General features: G+C 41.5%; 1 protein-coding gene across 2 annotated transcripts in view; it reads left to right on the top strand.

Moving 5' to 3' along the window:
* The first annotated feature begins 3,356 nt into the window (after nucleotides 1-3,356).
* Xkr4 (XK related 4) overlaps nucleotides 3,357-21,807 on the top strand; it is a 404,161-nt gene continuing 385,710 nt past the window's right edge. For both annotated transcript variants that reach the window (XR_012446344.1, XM_020188108.2), the window contains exon 1: nucleotides 3,357-4,329. Coding sequence is in view for 1 of the 2 variants with exons in the window: in XM_020188108.2 (XP_020043697.1) it covers nucleotides 3,500-4,329 (830 nt within the window). In the remaining variant the exon portion in view is untranslated. The remainder of the gene's footprint in view (nucleotides 4,330-21,807) is intronic.

The following is a 21,807-nucleotide window of genomic DNA, read 5'->3' as shown; positions in this document are numbered from 1 at the left end:
GAAGCAAAAATGAGGTATAATCCAGATCCCATGGTACTTGAGGGAGTGAGCTGAGCACTGAAGAGATGCTAACCAGAGAGGGATGCTTAAAATTGAGATTAGGAAGCTTCAGAGTAATGGCTGGGTTTAGGTCATGACAATGGCAATAACTGAGATTAGACCATTAAAGAAGAGCTCATATTCCTGACAGATCACGAATGTATATTAAACAGTAATTGATCTAAGGCAAATGGTTCAATTACTGTTTTAAGATCTTGAATTTTAGGAGAAGTTGACTAGCTAAGCATTAAAGGTTTAGAGTTAAACCAGAAAACATGAGGGGATTGGAAGAAACAGGAAAAATGTAAGAGTATTGTGTATTGAGAATTGGGATGTGGTGTTGAACCATTTGTATACACCTTTTTATTTATTGAGTTATAGAGATCATTAATCATCTTTATTTTACAAAGGATGAAGAGGAGGGTCAGGGTGCTAAATAATCAGACAAGAATAACTCTGAGTTCAGACTTTAAGCTCTTAACTATTATGTCCATCTGTCTTGACAGGTGCAGTGATTATGGCAGAGTAGATAATATTAACAACTAAATTCTGAGATGTGATTACTAGATTTATGGGATTAGAGGCTCTTGAGAACAATATTATATACAAAGCCCTGTAATATACATGATCTCATCTAATCCTCATATTAATCCCAAGTATTAAGTAATTTTCCAGGATCATGGGGCCAGTGATTAGCAGAGCCTGGATACGAAAGCATGCCCTCTGACCTCCTAATGTACACTGCTTCCACTGACTATTGGTAGCCTATTGCTTTCAAAATATGGAGCAGACAATCTTTAAAGAGAAGTTAAATAACTTTGAATAATGTATTAATAACCTATTACTAGTTATTTCTTTTCAGAACCTAGCAGGAAAAGTCATAATTCCTATGTTTCCATGGGAACGTTCATTAGCACAGAATGTAGCATTCTTCCTGTCATGGAATGTTCTTTCTATAAAGTCACACATCCACTCCAATAATATTTGTTGAGCAAAGATTGTCTGCAGGTGCTGGGTGCAGAGGATACAGTCCAACAAGTAACATTGGTTCAGGGCACCTTCAGTCTGCTGCATATCTTCAGCACCTTAGATACTCTGGGCCCTCCCATGGCTGCTGTTACTTCAGGCTTTGCATTCCACCTAGAATATACTCATCTCTGAGGACCCTGTTACCTAAGAGATGGCTCCTTTCCCTGATGGTTTGCACAAAGCACAATCAGCCACAGAGCCCTAGAGATGGAATTTTAGATTTGGACTCTGGGGAAGTAGCACTAGGGTGTTTTCAAGGAAGGGAATTTTGTACTCCAAAAGGGCTCAATCTTAATGCTGGATTTGAAAATGCATTCCTTTGCCTGCATTCTAAGTGGCTGGTGCTACTTGTGCTGCCCCTCAGTCACCATCTGGCCCTGACTTTTGCCGGAAATACTGAATTAGCCCATGTCACGTAATCCTTTGTGGATTCTGTGGCTCAACACCCTTCTACCAGGCAAAGGCTAAGTAGCTCAGGGCCCTGGGCACCAATCTTTGAGGATGGAGGACAATTTATCTGCAGAGTGAGGCAATTCCACTTTGTGCAGCTGATCCTAAAATAGATGATGAAGCTGTTAACACACTGTGTGCCCTGGCGGGTTCTACATGCAGAGAAATTCCTGTAAATCTGCTACTTATCACTACTAAGTAAGGGTGGTACTATGTACTAGTGCCAACCCACCTGGCACCTACCACAGCAAGGGCTGGGGAATCCATCCACATCGACTTCACCTGGTGCTCTTAGTGGCAGTATAGGGGTGTCACCTCACTCCTTCTGGTCTTAAAGTATGTGAGTCACAGTGTAATTTAAAGATTACACTCTCTGTCCCTTACATGTGCAAAAATTGAGTGAGACAAGTCAAAGTCCAAGTCTTAGTTTAAAAAAAGGCAAAGATCCTATATCTTATTGAGGACTTAAGAAATTTTTTCGACTGCAATATCTATTATCCTTTTATTTAATTTGGCAAATTTATGGGATTACAGATTATTTTATTCAGGTCCTTTCTGGAGTTGTGAGGCCACCCAGCTAGCCGACACTCTTACACATTTAAGAGAAGGCAATTCTAGTTTCGGAGTAGGGGAGGTGACACCAGCTCTGGGCTCCGCCACTCCCGCCCGCCCGCGGACTCGAGAAGGAGCGGGTTCCTCTTTCCCGCGGCTATCAGCCGCGCCCCTCCGCCGCGGCGCTCGGAGCCACCGCCAGGGGTGCTACGTTTCCCACCTGCAGGAAGGAGTGGCCCTGCCGCCCCGCCTGCCAGGCTGCCTTTCCTCGGGCTGGGCGGCTTCTTCGCGGCTGAAAGCGCGCAGGGGGCACGGACGGGGGGCGTGGGCCTGGGCCGCGGAGGGCTCGGGGGCCTTCCATCCCCGGCCGGCGCGCCCCTGTCCTCAGCAGCGCTCCTTTCCCCGAGGGCGCGGGCTCGGGATTCCCACAGCCCGGACTGGTGCTCCGAACCCTGCACGCCGTCTTCCTCCTTTCATCTCCAAAGCCCGGCACGCCCAGTAGCACCGCCACATGCGGCCCTGGCGTCCGAGTTAATCCGTTTTCTTAACCCACGCGGGCGCCAGCCGCACACCTAGCCTCACACCACATCCCATCCCAGGTGCAGCGGCTGGGAACCACTACAAAGAGGCCTGCGCCTCCCTGGCCCTCGCCGCTGCCACGCCCGCCCGTGCCCACTCTCTCGGTCCTTGGCGGTGGCTGAACGCGGGGACCTCTCCACTCTGCGCGCCCCTGCCCCTCCCCCAGCGTGGCGCTGATCCACACCGCGTGCTCCGAAATCCTACGAGCGGGGCCTTCCGATCGTCTCCCTCCAGTCCCTGGGCCGCAGCTCCTGGTGCCCGGGACCGGCCAGCCCGGTCCCCCGCCCGCGCTCCAATCCGTCCCGGCCCCTCCTCCGGGCCCTCCTCCTCCTCGTCGCCCCTCCCGAGCCGGGGTGGGAGCGGCGGCAGCTGGAAGGGAAGGGATGAGGTCATCCTCTCCCTCGGAGTCAGCTGGTGGAGGAGAGGCAGCGGGAGGAGGGAGCGCGCGCGAGGGGAGGAGAGGAATGTGCAGGTCCGAGGAGCGCCGCGGCGGCCGCTGCTGCTCCTGCTGCTGGCGGCGGCGGCGGCTCGGGCGGCAGCCGCGGGGCCAGGACGGCGAGCAGCGCGGGCGGCGGGCAGGGGCGCGCGCGGGGCGCCGCGAGCAGCTTGGCTCCGCGCAGGCAGCCAGGCGGCGCTCCTGCCGGCCCCAGGCGCGCCGCTAGCCCGGCCCAGCGCCCAGCCCGGCGGGCGGCGGCGGCGGGCGGCAGGCGAGCCGGCGCAGGAGCAGGAGGAGGGAGCGCCGCGCCGCCAGGGAAGGGAAGCCGGGGCGAGGCGAGGAGGTGGCGGGAAGGAGCAGAGCGCGGGGCAAAGGTGTCAGATAAAGAAGGGTTCTCCCCGATTTGGAGACATCATGGCCGCTAAGTCAGACGGGAGGCTGAAAATGAAGAAGAGCAGCGACGTGGCGTTCACCCCGCTGCAGAACTCGGACCACTCGGGCTCGGTGCAGGGATTGGCTCCAGGCTTGCCGTCGGGGTCGGGAGCTGAGGACGAGGAGGCGGCCGCGGGGGGCTGCTGCCCGGACGGCAGTGGCTGCTCGCGTTGCTGCTGCTGCTGCACGGGGAGCGGCAGCTCGGGGGGCTCGGGCGGCGGCGCTGGCGGCCCGGGCGGCGGCGGTGGCGGTGGCGGTGGCGGTGGCGGTGGCGGCGGGGCGGGCTCGGCGGCGCTGTGCCTGCGCCTGGGCAGGGAGCAGCGGCGCTACTCGCTGTGGGACTGCCTCTGGATCCTGGCCGCCGTGGCCGTGTACTTCGCGGACGTGGGCACGGACGTCTGGCTCGCCGTGGACTACTACTTGCGCGGCCAGCGCTGGTGGTTCGGGCTCACGCTCTTCTTCGTGGTGCTCGGCTCGCTCTCGGTGCAAGTGTTCAGCTTCCGCTGGTTCGTGCACGATTTCAGCACCGAGGACAGCGCCACGACCGGCGCCTCCAGCTGTCCTCAGCCTGGAGTCGATTGCAAGACGGTGGTCAGCGGTGGGTCTGCAGCTGGGGAAGGCGAAGCTCGTCCTTCCACGCCGCAAAGACAAGCATCCAGCGCCAGCAAGAGCAACATCACCGCCACCAACAGCGGCAGCAACAGCAGCGGGGCCACCCGGGCCAGCGGCAAACACAGGTCTGCGTCCTGCTCCTTCTGCATCTGGCTCCTGCAGTCACTCATCCACATCTTGCAGCTCGGGCAAATCTGGAGGTACAGTATCAGGGGTGGGGGACGAGCGAGATTTGCTGCTTCTACATTCCCACTGCTTTGCTTTTGCACAAAAGCAAAATCTGAAAATCTGAAAATCGTTCAGAGTTACTATGGTAGTAACCCTAGCCACACTCTTTCAGGTTTTTTTTTTTTTTTTGGTGCTTTTTTAAATTGAGGTTTGGAATTTAAAAAAAAATTAATCTCTGCTTATGGTGGGAGGGAAGTGAGAATGGCTAGGCAAGGGCATTAAAGTGGTTTTGATCATCTCATCCCTTCTGCCTTCCCACTGTTTCACTACCTTCTCTCTATCCCCCCTTCCATTTTTAGTGATATTGTTTCAGTGAGTAGAAGATTCCCATCACACTTTATAAAAATTCTTTGCTATTATGTAGAATTTGTGGTGCAGTGTTGCAAATTGAATGATTTCTTTTGTTCCTGGGAAAAATTACTGATTCTAGTTGCATGGGAATTGTCACTGCTCAGAAAGTACACGCATTTTAATGACTACTGGTAGAGAAGTACTATACTCAAAGTAAAGTGTTTAGTAGACACTTGACTTGTCATGTATATGGACATATGACACATATATAGATATATGTGTCATATGTATCGTATGTCTATCTGCCTATCTATCTATCTATCTATCTATCTATCTCATCTGTCTATATCATCCATCTATCTAATCTCCATACAAGAGTGAGCACACTTAGGGAACCCAGACTTATACAGTGCACTTTCTGATTATCTTGCAATATCCCATGTAATTGAAAACCCTTGGGAAAGGGTGTGTCCGGTAAACTTTAATGTACTTGGTGTTTCCATTGACCGCTTTGCTACATGTTATTTGATCTACCAAGTCTTTTACACAGCACTTGAATTTACAAACTCAGGTACAAGACTAAACTTGTTGGGCAGAAGGGAACTATCACCGGGACAACACTACATGGACTTAAGAATATAATGAAACGTTATGCTCAGCAATAAATTCTCTTGACTTTTGTATGATTTAGAAATTTTTGGAAGCATTGATTAACATTTACAAAATTATGTGGATGGAACTATACAGATGCTAACATCCTAGAGCTTTTTAAGTTTTAAAATGATTTAATACGTACATGGTATATATAATACATGGAAACTTCCTAGAAAGTGTGCTGGTGTGGGACTGCACTCTGCTGTCCCAGCATTCTTTTAATGATTTCATTTGTGTTCATTTTTGTGATAAAAGGTATGATAAGTCATTGACTATCCTATCTGGAACAACTCAGAGAATTTGTAAAATAGAACCGCAAACTTTTTTTTTTTTAATGGTGAACCACAGTGATTTCATCTAAGAAGAGCAAGTGAGGCAATTTCACCACCTTTCCTGGGACCAATATTTGTAAAGCAGGATATACACTGCCATAGACAGTGACCCTTTGTTTTTTAGAGCAGATTTTTTTCTGGAAGAATAATACATGACATCCAGTCAGACAAATTGACGTTGGAATTCTCTGACTGACTTTTTGAAATGTCAGTTGACTGTGATAGCTTATTTCCCAGGAATGGCTGTTGGGAAAGCTTATAGCTTGATATTCTCCCACAATTACAGTGAGGAACTAAAATGCTTGATTTAATTATTGAAATTATTTAGTGGTTGGATGCAGGTGATTAACTTTTTAAATTCGAGAATGTTGTGGACGAAGTGTACTAATCCATTTGTTAACTTTTGTAAACTTTATGCAAAATTTGGAAGCCACTTCTTTTAAATCACCTTTAAACTTTCTAGATTTATGTCAATAATACAAATGCTTCTCAATTGTATTAATTGAAAAGTATGCATGTTTCTTACAGATTGATCCTTTCTGAAAGATCTGATAGCAAATTCAGTGAACTGAAGGAGTCATTTTAATTATACTTGTGTTTACTAGACCTTCTAAGCCAAACATTTTCTTGACTGAGAAATGATGCTTAATTGTCTCAGAAATAATATGCAGAAGGTAAGAAATAATTAGGAAAAGATAAGGGCCTAAAAACATTTCCATAAAACCACAGCCACTGAAACAGTGAGCCTCACAGAGAAACTATCAAGGGGAAGAAAGGATGGAAGGGTAAGGCTGAAGCAGGAAGAAAACCACAGACTATCAGATAAATGCATTAACTCAACTAACCCTGGGAGAAGCACATGACACTCTCTTTTTTTTTTTTTTTTGTTTTTGGTTAAGCATCTCTCTAGAATATTCATGCATTGAAGTTTATTATGATAATAGAGGGTCTTCTGGGGAAGTATTACTAGAATTATTGTCAGATGTTTGTCAGTATTTTCAAAATGATGCATTTAGTGTGGAAGTCTGAATTGTCATCTAATCTAACTGTTCTTGAATTCTGGTTAAGATACTTGGGGAAATCCCAGGGTAACCTGCTTAAAGCAAGATCTGAGACTAATTAACTTCATTTTGTTTTTTAAAAATAATATTGTTTCTTATTTACTCTAATGTAAAACTGTAAAGGAATAAGAAAGCTTCTGAGGTCTACCCTCAGATGTGTCCCAGTTCTCTGATTCTTGAACATTTTAATGGAACTTTGGGGGGTAGACGTGTCTTTGATAATAAGCTGGTGAAAAACTGCTCATCTGAGATTATTGGATTTTTACATGGTGCAGTATCTTAGAGCACTAAGACTCCTTAAAGAAGAACCATTCCTGTGCCTTTTCCAGCTCTACTTTTCAATGTATTGTACAGAAATATGGCAGAGACACCAGGGCACTGAGTAGTTCAAAGCTCAGAGGTCATTATTCATGTTCTAACATGCTACCTTTGGGGATCAATAAAATAGATTTTTGCTAGGTTCATTGTATTTCCATGAAATTCTAGTTACTTTAGGGAAGGGCTAGATTCTAAAAGCTTTCTGTAAATAAAATCTTTTGAAATAACATTATTGCTTGTTAAGAAATAAGCCATTTGAACATCATGGACAAGATTTGCATGTATTTATGCATGTACTACAAATGCAGCTGCTAAAAGCAATGATACACATTCATTTTAATTAAAGTTTACTAATGGGAAATTAATGGCAGCTTTTAAAGTCACAGGAGGTGATGCTGGGAAGGAGCCAATTGAAATAATGAAGTGAACTTTTGCTACCATGTGAAAAGAACAATTATGACTTCAATTCTGCAAATGCACAAGAAAGCATGTGTCTGTACTATTCTTTTCATATGACTTCAGAAATCATTAAAAGCACAGTTCTGCCAAAGAGAATCACACATGTCTACTGAGAACATCCTTGAGACCATACACCTCTAATCAATTGTATCTAAATGTCTTTTTCCTTCAGAATTTATGAAATTTACTTACAGCTCTGGTTTTCTCCTAGGTATATATGTACATATTAATTGCTTTCTGTAAAATATGAGCACTGCAAAGAATGAGCAATGGATGTAGAGTGGGAGCATTTTTACTAGTTTTATTATTTTGGGTTTTGCTCTGAGTCTGTCCTGTGACAGTCATGTGAGAAAGACATGGGAAAAGAAAGTTTGTTTGGCTCTGTTCTCTACACAGTATTGAAGTGTGTTCCATGTTCAAATAAATTGAGGGAATGATAGGGTAAGCAGAGTTAAACAATTCTCTATAAAGCAGGACTTCTCAGAGCCTTCGATAAACTAATGTGCAGTTGTCAACAATTTTTAAGGCTCACCTTTTAAATATGGTTGTAATGATACAGCATACATTATGCCATTCTCAACCCAGGCAGACAATAATAATAACAATTTTATTTGGCATTAAAAATGTATAAATGTCTTTACATTTCTTAACTCAGCTAAGTTTTACTCTAGCCTGACAGAAAATCATTAGTATCCCCTTTATGAGAAAAACTAGCTCAGAGAGGTTAAGTAACAACTTGCCTGGGTCATATGTAGCGTAGTTTGGATCCAAAACCAGGCTCCTCTTACCTGAAAGTCTGTGTTCCTTTTGACTCAGTTGGCTGCATCCATGTACCAACTTGGATAATAAAGACAACAATGTACACAAATAACAGTTTACCTTCCCTAGGGATGACCAGTGGGAAAGAGCTGCAGACTCTTTAGACTGTTATTGGATCTTTCCAACAACACACCAGCAGTAGGGACTGGAGCTCAGATTGCCTAAGTCCAGCACTGCTCTTACTGCACCATTTGGACATATGGAGGTTGTTGCATTAAATCCCACCTGAATAAAATAATCTTGTAGTGTTATTAATGATTACGTGCTAATAATGCATGTGAATATGCAAATGATAAAGGTTCTAGAGACAAGGAATAGGTGGGAAAATAGGATATAGGTTACACCTTAAACTTCTAAAAAGAAAGGTGCTTTATTGATTCTGAGTTAGTCCTGAATTCTGATATGGATTAGGCAAGATTGGTGCTATTTGCTGGATCATTGAGTGACTATTTTCTGTGTATTTGTCTTCCCTTTCTAGGAACATTAATTATTGTTTAACCTATATTGAGTACCTATTACATGCCCTCCACTTTGCTAGTTACTAATTATCCCAAGATGAATAAAATATATGTCTTCAAGGAATCTACAGCCTAATGAGGAAGACAGAAAAATAAAGAATTTTAATGTAGTGATAAATACTGATAGAAACAGGAAACTGAAACTACTGTGGTGGTTCAGGCAATAGACTCTCAAGTGGGGATGTCTGTATAAAGTTTTGAATGATGAAAAAAGAAGTTGTCATCTGAATAAAATAGGACCTTGGTCTATGACCCTGAATACAATAGGGTCTCTTGACTGTGTGTGCTCAAATATGGAGGCAGGAGAGGAGATGGAGATGAGGATGGAGAGTTCCTTGGGCTAGATAATGAAAGGGAGTTAGATTTTACGCTGGATGCATGGCAGAGCCTTTGAAAGATTGTAAGTGGTGAGGATGAATAAACATACTAACATTGTTTTATGCAAAGGAAGAATGCAAAGTTGAAAGTTTCAGAGGAGACACCATTATTTCTCCTCAGTGACTCAGTCATGTTTCTTCCATTTATAAAAACACATTGACTCCACAGGATTTGGGTTGGATGCTGTTGAGCCCTTTAAAGAGACCCACCATGGTGGGGAGTTGTTTCTTAGAAAACAGATTGGTTGAATTGTTTACCGTTTCGCTACAAAAGTAAATTCTTGGCAGAAGTTTATTTTGGGAAGAAATTTTCCTTGGAATATATGGTCTTGTCCTTACCGCAGTTTAGGTTTGCTGATCCATACAAACATGCTTCCAGTTTCTGTAGTAATTTCAATTTTCCAAAGAGCTCGTTTTCCTTTTTATTTGAGCCTCAGAATACACTTTGAGCTAGAACTTTTGTTTGGCATATTGGAAATTGAGGCAGAGAATTTTCAGTGCCTTTCTGTTTAGGTCACATGGTTTTGGGTAGATTCTAGGTTAGAATTCTTTACTTCTCTGGGAGGGGGAAAGCAACATTAAAAATGGTTGATGAGACTGGGGATGAAGGTGGGTAGAAGAGAAGTCTGAAAACGTGAGAGCACTCTGATAAGGACTAAAAAATTGTATTGTGGAAGGCAATAGATGAGACCTCACTGGAAATACAGCTCACAGGGAGAGCACTCACACGGCATGTGTAAGGCCCTGGGTTGATCTCCACAACAGTGTTTTGTTTTGTTTTGTTTTTTAAGTGGGAGCAATAGAAAAAGTTTTTTTTTTCTTTTTCTTTGGTGTTACTGGAGTTTGATCTCAGGGTCTCTTACTAGAAAAACACTCTACCACTTGAGCCACTCCACCAGTCCTTCTTTTGGTATTAGGTTTTTTTTAAAGATAGGATCTCTCAAACTGCCCAGGCTGGCTTTGAACTGTGATCCTCCTGATCGCTGCCTCCAAAATAGTTAGGATCATAGGCTTGAGTCACTGGCACTTGGCCATTTTGGGGTCTGGTGAACTATTTGCCCACCTGGCTTTGAATTGCGAACCTCCTGATCTCAGCCTCCCAAGTAGCTAGAATTACAGGGGTGAGCCACCAGTGCCTGGCAGAAGGAGATTTTTAGAGTGATGTATGAAAGGGCTTTTATGTAATCAAATCAAAGGTATCCACAGATCAATGAAGATTTCTCAGAAGCACCAATTCTCGTCCTTGGGGTTTCTAGGCATAGTTTGTAAAACTAGGTAGGAATATAGTAGAAGGACTATAACTCTCATACAGAGTCACACAGGAAGATCATCTTCCAGCCTTGAGATTTTATGAAAATTTTCATCATAGTAGTCTAACTTTTGCTTTTCATGGATAAAAGAAGTAGATGGCATTTTTCTTGGAATACTGCAGTCGTATCACTTTAAAGTCTATTTTTCGGTTTATGGATGCAGTATCTTCCCTGGAGCACCACAAATCCACACAAGGCCCCCTGAGTGCTAGACTGGGTATTTAAATGGCTGAGTTAGCGGATAGGTATAAATCCACACACCATCAGACAGCTTCCTGTGCATTTACGTGAATTTCTGCATGAATTGGAATATATCACACATAAATCTATGTGGTGGATATATCTTTGTAGTGTCTTTGTGATAACTAGTGGAAAAGTCATAAATTATTTCCATTTACTTGAACTATGAACTATTTGCTTCATAGGGGTGAAAAAATTTCCTGCTTTTAACTTCCCACAGAATTTCAGACTATCTCAGTAGTGAAGTTGAATGTAGTACCTGTACATGTGTATATGTACTCAAAGTTTTGAACTGTGTCGTAGCTTTGAAAGTTTTTGTTTTGTCACTTACAAAACATTCCTCAGTGACTGAGTATCCAAGCATACACCTTGCTATTAAATATGGTCTGTATTTTATAGTCCAAATGAGATCATCTACCTGTGAACTTAAATAACACAAGTCAGTGCTTCAAAGATAAGTGCTATGATTCCCCATTTTTTTATGCACTCACTGGCAAATCTGATTGGTTCATTCCTTTGGGTTGCTTTAAAAAGTTGTATGATATACTAACTAGACCTATGAATGCAAGACTTAGATTAGAATTGGGTTTATTATCCTATGCATTATGAAACACCAGGTGCTTCTCATGAGAAGGTGTTTGCAAGATGTGATCTTTGGAAACAGATCTGATGTGTTATGGGATTTCAGGGAAAGTCACATTCAACAATTCTTAGCACCAGGTATACTCTTGAATGGTCCTGTGTCATTCTGACCACCAGAACAAGTAACCCCTTGCCAGTGACATGATGGTTTCTCTGATGACAGGAAGGAAGATCATGTTCTAGTGGTCATGGAAAGCACATGTGTAAGGACACATGCTCAGTGAATGTTTACTTATCTGTGAGTAAAACCCAGGAATTCATCCTTCTTGAGGAGTATGTAGCTAAACTTGCTGCTTGGTTGCCTCTTTGAGTTTCCATTGGTATCAGGAATCAGAAAAGGGGCAGTGTTATCTAGACTACCAGTATTAGGGAAGTGGGGCTAATTTCCTGACATTCTAGTCACTGTCTGAGAAAAATGCATTAGAAGCCAAACTTTGCAGTGCTGTGTTTACTGATAGAATTGCCAGACTGAGGAAGCTTTGGGATAGGTAGGTTTCATTTAATTCTTATCTATGCTTAGCTATTTGAGAATATACTTACATATGAAATTATTTGGGGTATTTTAATTCTTCTTTTATATCATATTAGCCTTATTATCATAAAGCATAATTCCACATCTATTTAATGTACAGAGCTAATACTGGTTGCTAATTGAAAGAAAAACTAAAAAAAAGATCCTCCATATTGTTCAATTAATTTGTGCTAAGAAAAATGTGAAAAAAGAAACTAAAGAAGGGTTAAATGAAAATATATTAGTGGTCTGAATGACACCCTCATGCCTTATCTCACCCTGAAGTAGAGGGAGGGGGTTATAGCTATGTTACGGTGAAGGAAGTATTTAGAGAGGCAACCTGTCCTTTTGGGAGAAGCTTTGACCATGCATTGGCGACAGATGCAAGTGGATCACCTGCCTGCTCTGGGATGTGTGTGACTTTGTACATAGCATGCAGAACAGCTTCCATGATGCCACCAAGTGTGAAACTTTTGATTTCCTCCTTGTAGGTCTTATTTATTTCCTATATGTGGGACATAATTGGTCAAAAATTATTGTCAAAGGTTCTTTCCAGGTCTAAAATTTTGATTCTGCTCATACTATAAATTCTTTTACTTGCCTAGTAGCCAGAGTATTTGCACCAGGAAGTCTGTATGGGTTCTTCTAGGGCCCCAAGATACCCTTCTGTATTTATGTAAGTCATAGGGCGTTACAAAGGACTCTCCAGAGTTGATATAGTAGTGCCTAAATTTGTAGGACTGGCATTATTTATATACAAAGAGAGACTCTTAAACTAACCTCTTTAATACAACTGAATTTATGTCATTTACAAATTTTAGTAATGATCAAATACAACCATTTTCATGAAAGTGCATACTTAAGTATTTGAAACTGATGTTGAAAGTGTTCCATTCACCAGTTTTAAGATATGAACTATATGGACTTGGGAATCTAAAATCACCATCGATGTGTCACGTTGCACTCTATGTACTCTATGTACATAGACAGCGCTTTGCAGGCTTTAGAAGTGCTGTCCATGATGTCAACGAGAAGACTGTTGTCAGAGGTGGATTTGCTTTTAAATTAAAAGCTTGTCACTGATTTAATATGCTGGAAATTGAATTTAAATTCTACTCAAGGATACTGTATCCAGGCTTATGCTTCTTAAAGAATAGGGTTGTGTTACATTAGGCTAGAAAAAAGTCATTGCATGAACTTTTCTTGAATGGGAATTAACCTGAACTCTAGGATGTTAGAAATTTGGAAATCTGTTGTGAAACTGAACAATTTTCAACCCTATGGCAGCCGCATTTGAGATTTTAAAGTTTTAAAAATATTTAGCATCTATTTTAAGATTTTCCAAACTAAGTATGTCATAGTATTTTCTCATCTTTGTGATTCATAAGTTGGCTGTTTGAACCAGTTCCACTTCTTTTGTTTAATTTATACACATGCCATATTTCTCTGTCAGGGGATTCCTTTTGTACAAACAGAACAGTGGGCAGTGTGTGGGGTGAGTGAGGATTAGTCAAACAGAAAATCATGCCCACGTAGAAGTGAATATGATTTGATAAAGGCTTGAGGTGACTTTGATTTGACTTCCCATCAAGTACACTATATTTAAGAGGGTCAAAGTCACCTTTCTGAGCCACCAATCTTGAGAGATTTCATCCATTAAAAAAACCCAGTCTGATCCCTCACCCTTCTGCAACTAGATAATAGTCATGAATAAAGAGTTCAGTTTGAGGATCAATGCTTTTTAGGTCTTTTTTCCCCCAGTATCAGCAAGTCAATAATCAACGCAAAGGTGGCAGTTGTAGCATTAACAGTTGCAGTAGCAAAATGATCTCCCATAATGTGTATTATTAGTTCGTTGGGTAGTCACTGTATCATTGTGACAGTAACAGTGAAGAAATGATCTTTCACAGAGGCGAGGAAAAGATTTGTAAGGGTTTCTTTTGTTTTAATACACTTTCAGCTCATTAATTAATTTCCTGTTTTGCAAAAGTTAAATAAATATTAATCAATGTAAAAATGTAGGTCAATTCCAGAAGACTTCCTCAAACAATTTGTAATACTTAGAGTCATTGTTGTAACATGGATCAGGAAGTATGTCCCATAGGGCTTTGTATTTCCAGGGATGTACTACTGTTAAGAGTGATAGACACAATTCTTCTTTACGGCACTTCCTGATAACTGTCTAGCAAAATAATGAGTTCTAAATGAGAGGGTAACCTAGCACTGTCCTAAAGGAGGTATAAATATTGTGTCCCTACTTCTGAAAAGTAATCAATAGTTAGAATTATTTAAGGAGATAGTATCTATCTACTTCAAAATAAGATTAAAATCAAATGAGTAAGGTAGAGGATGCCTGAAGGTTTTTGTTAAATAAGCATGTCCAAATACCTTAAGTTGTGTTTTCTGACCAACTAATAGGAGCCTAGGAAGTTGTGAATAGGCATGTTATCTACTAGGTTGAGGAAGAAAAAATTAGATATGAGAGAAATGAATACAAATAGATAATTTTATTCCATAATCTGAGGGTTGGTTTTCAATTCTTGGAAGTAGGAGTGAGAAAATTATAACTAGTTTCCATTACAAAATTCATCACAGCAAATCTTAGAACAAGGGCTTCACCAGACAGGCCAAGTTTCTGTGGTCAAAGAGGGCAAAACTTGAGTTGTGAAAATGACTAGGTTTATGGGGTAGACCTGTTACTAAGAGTATTAATGGGGTCTGCTATCTCAGAGTATTTGACTTGAGGGTTTTGTGTATTAGAAGTAGGCAAGGAATCAGCACTCAGAGAGAGTCAAGGCCAACACACACCATTGCAAATGCAGCTGTAAGTCCAAGTGAGCACCAGAAGTAATGCAGGTTCAGTATCACTTATCCAAAATACTTAGGACCAGAAGTGTTTCAGATTTTGGACTTCTTTGAGATTTGAAATATTTGCAGGTACATAATTAGATATCTTAAGGTTGGGATCTAAATATAACCATAGAAATCACTTATATTTCTTATGCATGTTATACACATAGTTTGAAGGTAATTTTTTACAGTGTTTTTAAAATAATTTTGTGCGTGAAACAAAATTTGTGTACATCAAAGGTGTCACCATTTGTACAATGTCAGTTTTCCACTTGTGGGCATCAGGTAAGTGCTCAAATTGTTTTAGATTTTGGAGCATACCGGATTTAGAATTTTCATGTCAGGAACACACAGCCTGTCATTGAGGTAGGTGAGAATTCAAAATTAAGGGCATCAAGAAAGCAAACCATCAACTCTCATGCTTCCAAGTGTACAACTGAAGGGAAATTGTTTTGATTTCTATTCTCATATACAATTTCTTCCTGATCAGGCATTGAAAGCAAGGCTCAAGTTTAGAGGTTGAGTGCTTATCCCCTGAGAGGGGGACAGAGAGCCACAACTCAGACAGATTCATACTCACATATGGTGATAATATGCAAGGTCATAAGCAGCCCCTTGACTCAATTACTACTTGGTTACTGTACTCAGTTGCTGAGAATAGAGCAATAAAAACAAGTGAACAATAATAATAACCCCTTTATTAGTGGCCTCCACAACATCCACTTAAAATCATAGTATGGAAAGTAAATGAAAAAACATGCTGTCAGAATTTCCTAACTAGGAAAGGAGGCAGGTCATGTGTGTGCCCTCACAAATCTGCCTGTGGGTGGGACTGTGGCTTTGCTACTCCAGGAAGGTCCTGCACACCCAAAGCACCTTCAGCTCTTGTGAGCTTCTGAGAAATGCAGAATCTCAGGCCCACCTCAGAACTACTGAAGTACACCCTTCATTTTAACAAGAACCCTAGGTGATTAGTCTATGCATAGAGTTTGAAAAGTAGGAAGCTTCAGAGAAGGGGCCTTTCAGCTTAAATGGCTAGCTCAGCTGGGCAGTAATGCCAAATGTGAGGGACCCAGACATCATAATGGGCTCTTGGTCAAAGCTGGCTCACCTTGGACGATAGTGAGAGTTGTTGCTTAGAAACCGACAGTGGTAGGTGTGCACACACACACACACACATAGACACAGAAATCTTCATGTAGACTATACTTTAAGCAAAAATACCCACTCTTCTACTGGTGAAGGAAGGGAAGCATTTAAATCTTTATTTAAAAAATGTGATTTTATGGTGTTATGTTTCAGAACTGATCTCTAAGAAAATAATTCAGCACACTGAATGTTTTCTTCTCACAGATTCACATGACCCAAACTTTATGTCACTTCAGTTGTTGGGAATGGTGCCATCAGCCTGGACCAGAGGTAGTGCGCAAGAGACTAGGCTTTGGCAGTGGAGCAAGGCAGATACTAAGGAAGAATGGGCTGCAGAGTAATAGGACACTGGGAATAGAAAGAGCTCTCAGCAAGGCATAATGATTGCTGCCTCTGCTCAAAGAAGTAGAGTAGGCTGGTTATAGCATTCTTACTCATATTTTTCTGAATAAGAAAGCATTTTGAGGGTGAAAAAAGGCCATGTGAATTCCCTGGGCGGAGCAGGTGGTGCAGAAAGAGGAAAGGTTTCTGGGCCTCCCTCAGCCTCCACTTTCTGTCTGATAGGCCAACGAGCCTCTTTGTCTATATGGGGGGAGAATACTGAGATAGGGATAGAAGAAAATTGGGCTGAGACTCCAGACCTGCGGGATTATAAACTCTGGCTAGGAGCTATCTGGGTATTAATGTAAAATAATATGCAGAGATTTCTAGTAAACAAACTTCCCATGTAAATCACCACCTCACAGTGACCCATGAGGCCAGCAAGGCACAGATACACTCTGAGAAGAAATACGATGATGGCTCAGGCTGTTTGCCTGCTTTACCACATGTCTTTCTAAGTGAAAAATACAAAATATGTCAGTGTCTTATTTTTGAATAAAGCTATCACAAGAATGATGCCTTATAAAATGTCCATTTGTGTCAGTGTATATAATCATTTCTTCACTTCACGTTAGTAAGACAGAGAAGGCTGACTTTCTGGACATGCTTCTTTTGCAAGCTCCGGTTTCCTGACTTTGCCTTTGTGTAACCACTGGTGTTGCTATGCTGTCACTTTTGTTGCCAGGGTTCCCTGCCCCAGTAGGTGCTAGGATTTGGTTGTTCAGTTTAGTGTTCTTGAATGTTCCCATGGAGAGTTACTAAGGTAATTTTTCTGGGTCTGCTTTATCAGTAGGTGTGGTCACCCTGCCAGGCTCTGGACCTGTGCATCTTTTCAGTATGGTAGCTATTAAGGACATGTGGCTGCTGAGGACTTGAAACGTGGCTAGTGCCTATTGAGATGTATTCTTGTCAAATATCTGGGCAATTTTGTAGAGTTAGTATAGGAAAAAAGAAAAATAGATATCTCATTAATCGCTTTACATTGATTATATGTTGAACTACTAATGTTTTGGATAGATCAGGTTAAATAGAATGTATGATTAAAATTGATTTCACCTAGTGTTTCCCACTTTCTATTTATTTTTTGTTTTGTTTTGTTCTTTTTCAGTGCTAGGGATGGAACCCAGGGCCTAGTGCTAAACACATGCTCTTGTCATCAAGCACACCCCCGGCCTCTGTTTTCTACTTTTTAATTGTGGCTGCCAGAAAATTAAAATGACATGTGTGTCTTGAATTCTGTTTCTACTGGACACAGCTGAGCTTGACAATGTCAGACTCACTGAGGAGTGAGAAGAGGGAAGTCTGCAGTGAAGTGTTTCAGACAGCTAGGTAAGAGTTTACTAGAAGTTACCAGGGGAAGGGTGGTAAGTTATTTCACTGCTAAGGGAGGTAGACAGTAGATTTTGCAAATCATATTACCTGTGATATAAACTTACTCTTTATTATACAAAACCCCTAATGACGAATAAAGCTCATTGTCTCTCCTGCCTCTGTCTTGTTTAAGGCCTAGTGACATGTTGCACCTCTCTGGTATTGTCATGGGTAGTATTTGATGAGGACAGTAAGAACTGAATCTTAAGTGCCATCACAGCTTGCCATGTGTGGGGAGCAGTTATGAGAAGCCTATGAGAACGTGACACAAGCACAGTCGTGCTCAGTGTTCTACAGGCTGAGTTTGGCATGGCCCCAGCCACAGAAGAGAGAGAGAGGCAAAATGCAGCACAGCTGCTTTTCCTAAGTTGTTTACATTCAGAGAACTAGGAATGCAAGTTTCTCATTACAGTGTCATGCCCCTCCCTGAGAACTGTTTCTCCACATCCTTGTTTACCACTGTATATAAAAGACTTGCTGAAGGAGGATGCAAGGTTTTTTGATGGGGGATTTTGATTGGCTGGCTGCGGCCTGCTTGTGAGGCTGCTGCGAGAATGATGCTGCTGCTGAGTTACGCAGCATCAGAGATTAGAGGAAACATGGGACAGTGCAAGTCTGAGGGCAAGACTTTAAGAGAGATTAAGGAAAACATGCAGCAGTGCAAGTCTAAGGAAAGAGACTTTAAAAAATAGAAAAGAAGAAAGACTTTAGAAATAAGGTTTTAAAAAACAGTAAAGAAGCAAGGCCTTAAAGAATAGAGAAGAAAAGAAGCAAAGTAAAAGAAGAGTTATAGAGAAAAGTAGCAACGAGGCTGTTGTGCGTCTCCATCCGAGCACCCAGCACACCTGGCCCCAACTTTCTGCATGTCTGTCTTCTATTGTTTGTCCTTTCTGCATTTCCAGTTGCCCCCAGTTAGGTCAGGAGAAGAAGAGCTCATGAGAAAGCTTGCTACAGCCACGCATGTTCATTCATGGCAAACCATCCAGTCTTTTCATCAGCCTCCCCAAAACTTGTCATTCCATCTGAAGATGAATCACTGAGGTTCAGAGAAGGGTATGAATTGCCCAAATATACAGAGCTACTATGTAGCAAATACCTGGATTCAGTCTCATCACATTTGTTTCCAAGTCTTTTTTTTTTACTATTCCTTTCTGGGATTAATCCGAAAAGAATCACTTCACTGGCACCTAAACTGGGCATACTAGTTCTTTTTTGTATATCTTTTTGAATATCTTCTTGGGGGACAGTATGCCTGTTTTATTGACCTGGGTTAGAGTTCTGATAAACTACTCCTGAGACTGATACTTCATACCATATTTTTAATGGAAACTATGGGTCAATCTTATCCATAAGATGCCACATCCATTTGATACCTACTGAGGAAAATATATATTTCTATTGAGAAATGCAGGACACTTAGGAATACTAAGTGTCTCATTTGAACAGTGTGTGATTAACCTGTACTTACATGTCATTTCATATCAGTCATGCCTTGCATATAATAGTGTTCTACCCTCATATGTTCCTGAGTTATGATTTCCACTATAAGCACTCAAGGCAAAGCAGTCACCTCTCTCTCTCTCCCTCTCTCTCTCTGTCTCTTTCTCTCAGTAGAATTTACATCTATGTGACATAACTTCAAATTCATCTCCTAAGACATGTCTCAGAGGACCAACTCTAATAGTCCAGCATATGCAATTACTAGAAAATTTGTTCTTGAATGCATGCAATTCAAAAATTTCAGAATCAATATAGCTAGTCTTTATAAAAGAAATTCCAAATATCTATTTCTAAAAATCAAAAGAAGTCCATTGTGACTATTAAATACATGATCCTCAAAAGTGGATTTGACTTGCTTTAATAGAGCTCTCCAACTGCAGACTGGTCTTATTTTAATTTTTTGGTAGCACGCCATTAAAATGTGCAGTATTATTTTTCTTTTTAGTTTGGTGGCATTTTTGCAAAATACAGTTATTTCAGAAACAAGGTGATTTCCATTATGTTTCATGGCAGAAAATGAGTTCTAATTTACTTAGATTTTTGATCCCAAGTCATATGCCCTAAGAAAAGGGAATATCTATACCATTGTTATTTTTTCTTGATTTTATTTTATGTATACATGTGATCATGTGACTTCATAGGTATAGAACACATTGAAAAGAGTGGCTATGATTTAATTAAACTCAGACACTCTGGAGTGAAAATGCCTCCATTCATTTAACAAATACTTATAAAACATTCACTATGTGCAGGCACACCCTGCACACATAAGTTTAAAGTAAAATGTGCATTCTGTCTTTCAGGCACCATGTCCTGTAAGAAGGTCTCTCATGCCTCAACAGTATCATGCATCAACAGGGGCAAGGGAGAAATTGCTTGGGAGAGTAGGGGAGAGCCAAGGGACTTCTGTCTGCAAGGTTTTGGAGTAAGATTTAGGAGCATGCCAAGTAGAGAGAAAAGGGGGTGGACAAAGGCATTTTTTCTTTTGTAGAGGGCTTAAATCAGAAATGTGAGGGAAAGGGTATTAGCACATGAGAAGGAAGTTTGGGACTGAACTAACCAGAGCCTTGGGTGTTTTCCTAAGGAATGTGAACTTGATTCTTTTCAGACAGATGGCATTGAGTGTCAAGGGAAGCTCAGGGAACATGCTCAGATATGTATTTTTCAAACAGCTACCTTTTTGCAGTGGGAAAGATTAAATGGCAGTTTAGAAATGTTGAAGAAGGAAGTTGCCGATGGTCTAGAGGCAGGGGAAAAGGAACATGGGTGAAGGGTAGATTTGAAAACTATTTCAAACTTTAAAATGCTGTGTAATGAGCAAATGAAATGAAAGCACTTAAGTGGGCTTAGTCGGGTTCTCACTGAAGATTCTGAGAGTACTGGTTAAGGACTCTATTTAATGAGTTATTGGAAAAGGCATAAACATAAACAGAGTTGGAAGCATGTTAAATAAAGATGCCTGGTAAATGCAGCCTGGGCAATTAGAAAAGATTTACCAGAGTACAGCTAAATACAGTGTAGTGGATAATTAATGGGCCTGTGACAACTCAGTAATAACCACCCTGAACGTCCTACACTAGTGCATGAACATATGTGTGCGTCAGAAGGGCTTGCTTTCACCATCCACACCAGTTAGCTAGGAAGTTTCTCCATAGAATTTAACTAGGGATTCCTGGTAATCAAGCCTGCTGATCACCCCACTCATAAGCCAAGGTGCCTAACTTTGCTTTTCACTTGTGGCTGCTTGAGGCTGAAAGGAGTGTGGTTGTAAATCCTTTTCTCCGCTTAGGCTCTACTGCTAAAAGCAATTTTGCTTTCAGTGGGATTTTTCTTTCTTTCTGTAGGAAGTGAATTTCTGTGCTGTGTGCAGGTAGGTGAACTCCAACCCAGAGAAGACTTGTGTGGATGAAGTGTAGGTAACTGAGTGGGCTGACGGTGTGGTCAGCTCTCGATCTTTTGGGAACCCCTGGTTCCTTTTGTTCTATTACATCTTCATTTGACCAGTTGTAGGTTTACAGAAAAATTGAAAGGAGAATACAGAGTTCCATGTGCCTTGCCCCTCTCCCATCTGCCCCTTCCATTTTCCTCTATTGTTGCTTCATGCTTTAGTGTGGTTTGTTTGTTTCAACTAATACATAAATATTGATAGGTTATCAGCAAGTAAAAGTCCACCATTTGCCTTAAAGATCAGTCTTTGTGCAGCACATTCTATGGGTTTTTGAGAAATGTGTAGTGCTATATAGTCATCATTACATTATTAAACAGAACTTCACTGTCCCCAAATCCCTCTGCTCTGCTTATTCATCCTGTCCTCCCCCAAACTCCTGGCAACCACTCATGTTTTTACTGTCTATAGTTTTGGCTTTTCCAAAATGTCATGCAATTGGAATCATAGATGTTGCCTTCTGTTGACTTCTTTTACTTAGCAATATACACATAGGGTTCCTTCATATCTTTTTGTGGCTTCATATCTTTTTATTGGTGAATGATACTCCATTGTATGGATTCACTATGGTATGGATTCACTCCATTGTATGGATTCACTATGGTATGGATTCACTCATCTACTGGAGGACATGTTGATTTCTTCTAATTTGTGACAATTATGAGTCTAGATGCTATAAACATTTAAATATAAGGTGTTGTGTGGACATAAATTTTCATCTT

This window comes from Castor canadensis, chromosome 3 (genome assembly GCF_047511655.1).
Source record: "Castor canadensis chromosome 3, mCasCan1.hap1v2, whole genome shotgun sequence".
Lineage (NCBI taxonomy): Eukaryota > Metazoa > Chordata > Mammalia > Rodentia > Castoridae > Castor > Castor canadensis.
This window is presented reverse-complemented; position numbering and strand designations above follow the sequence as displayed.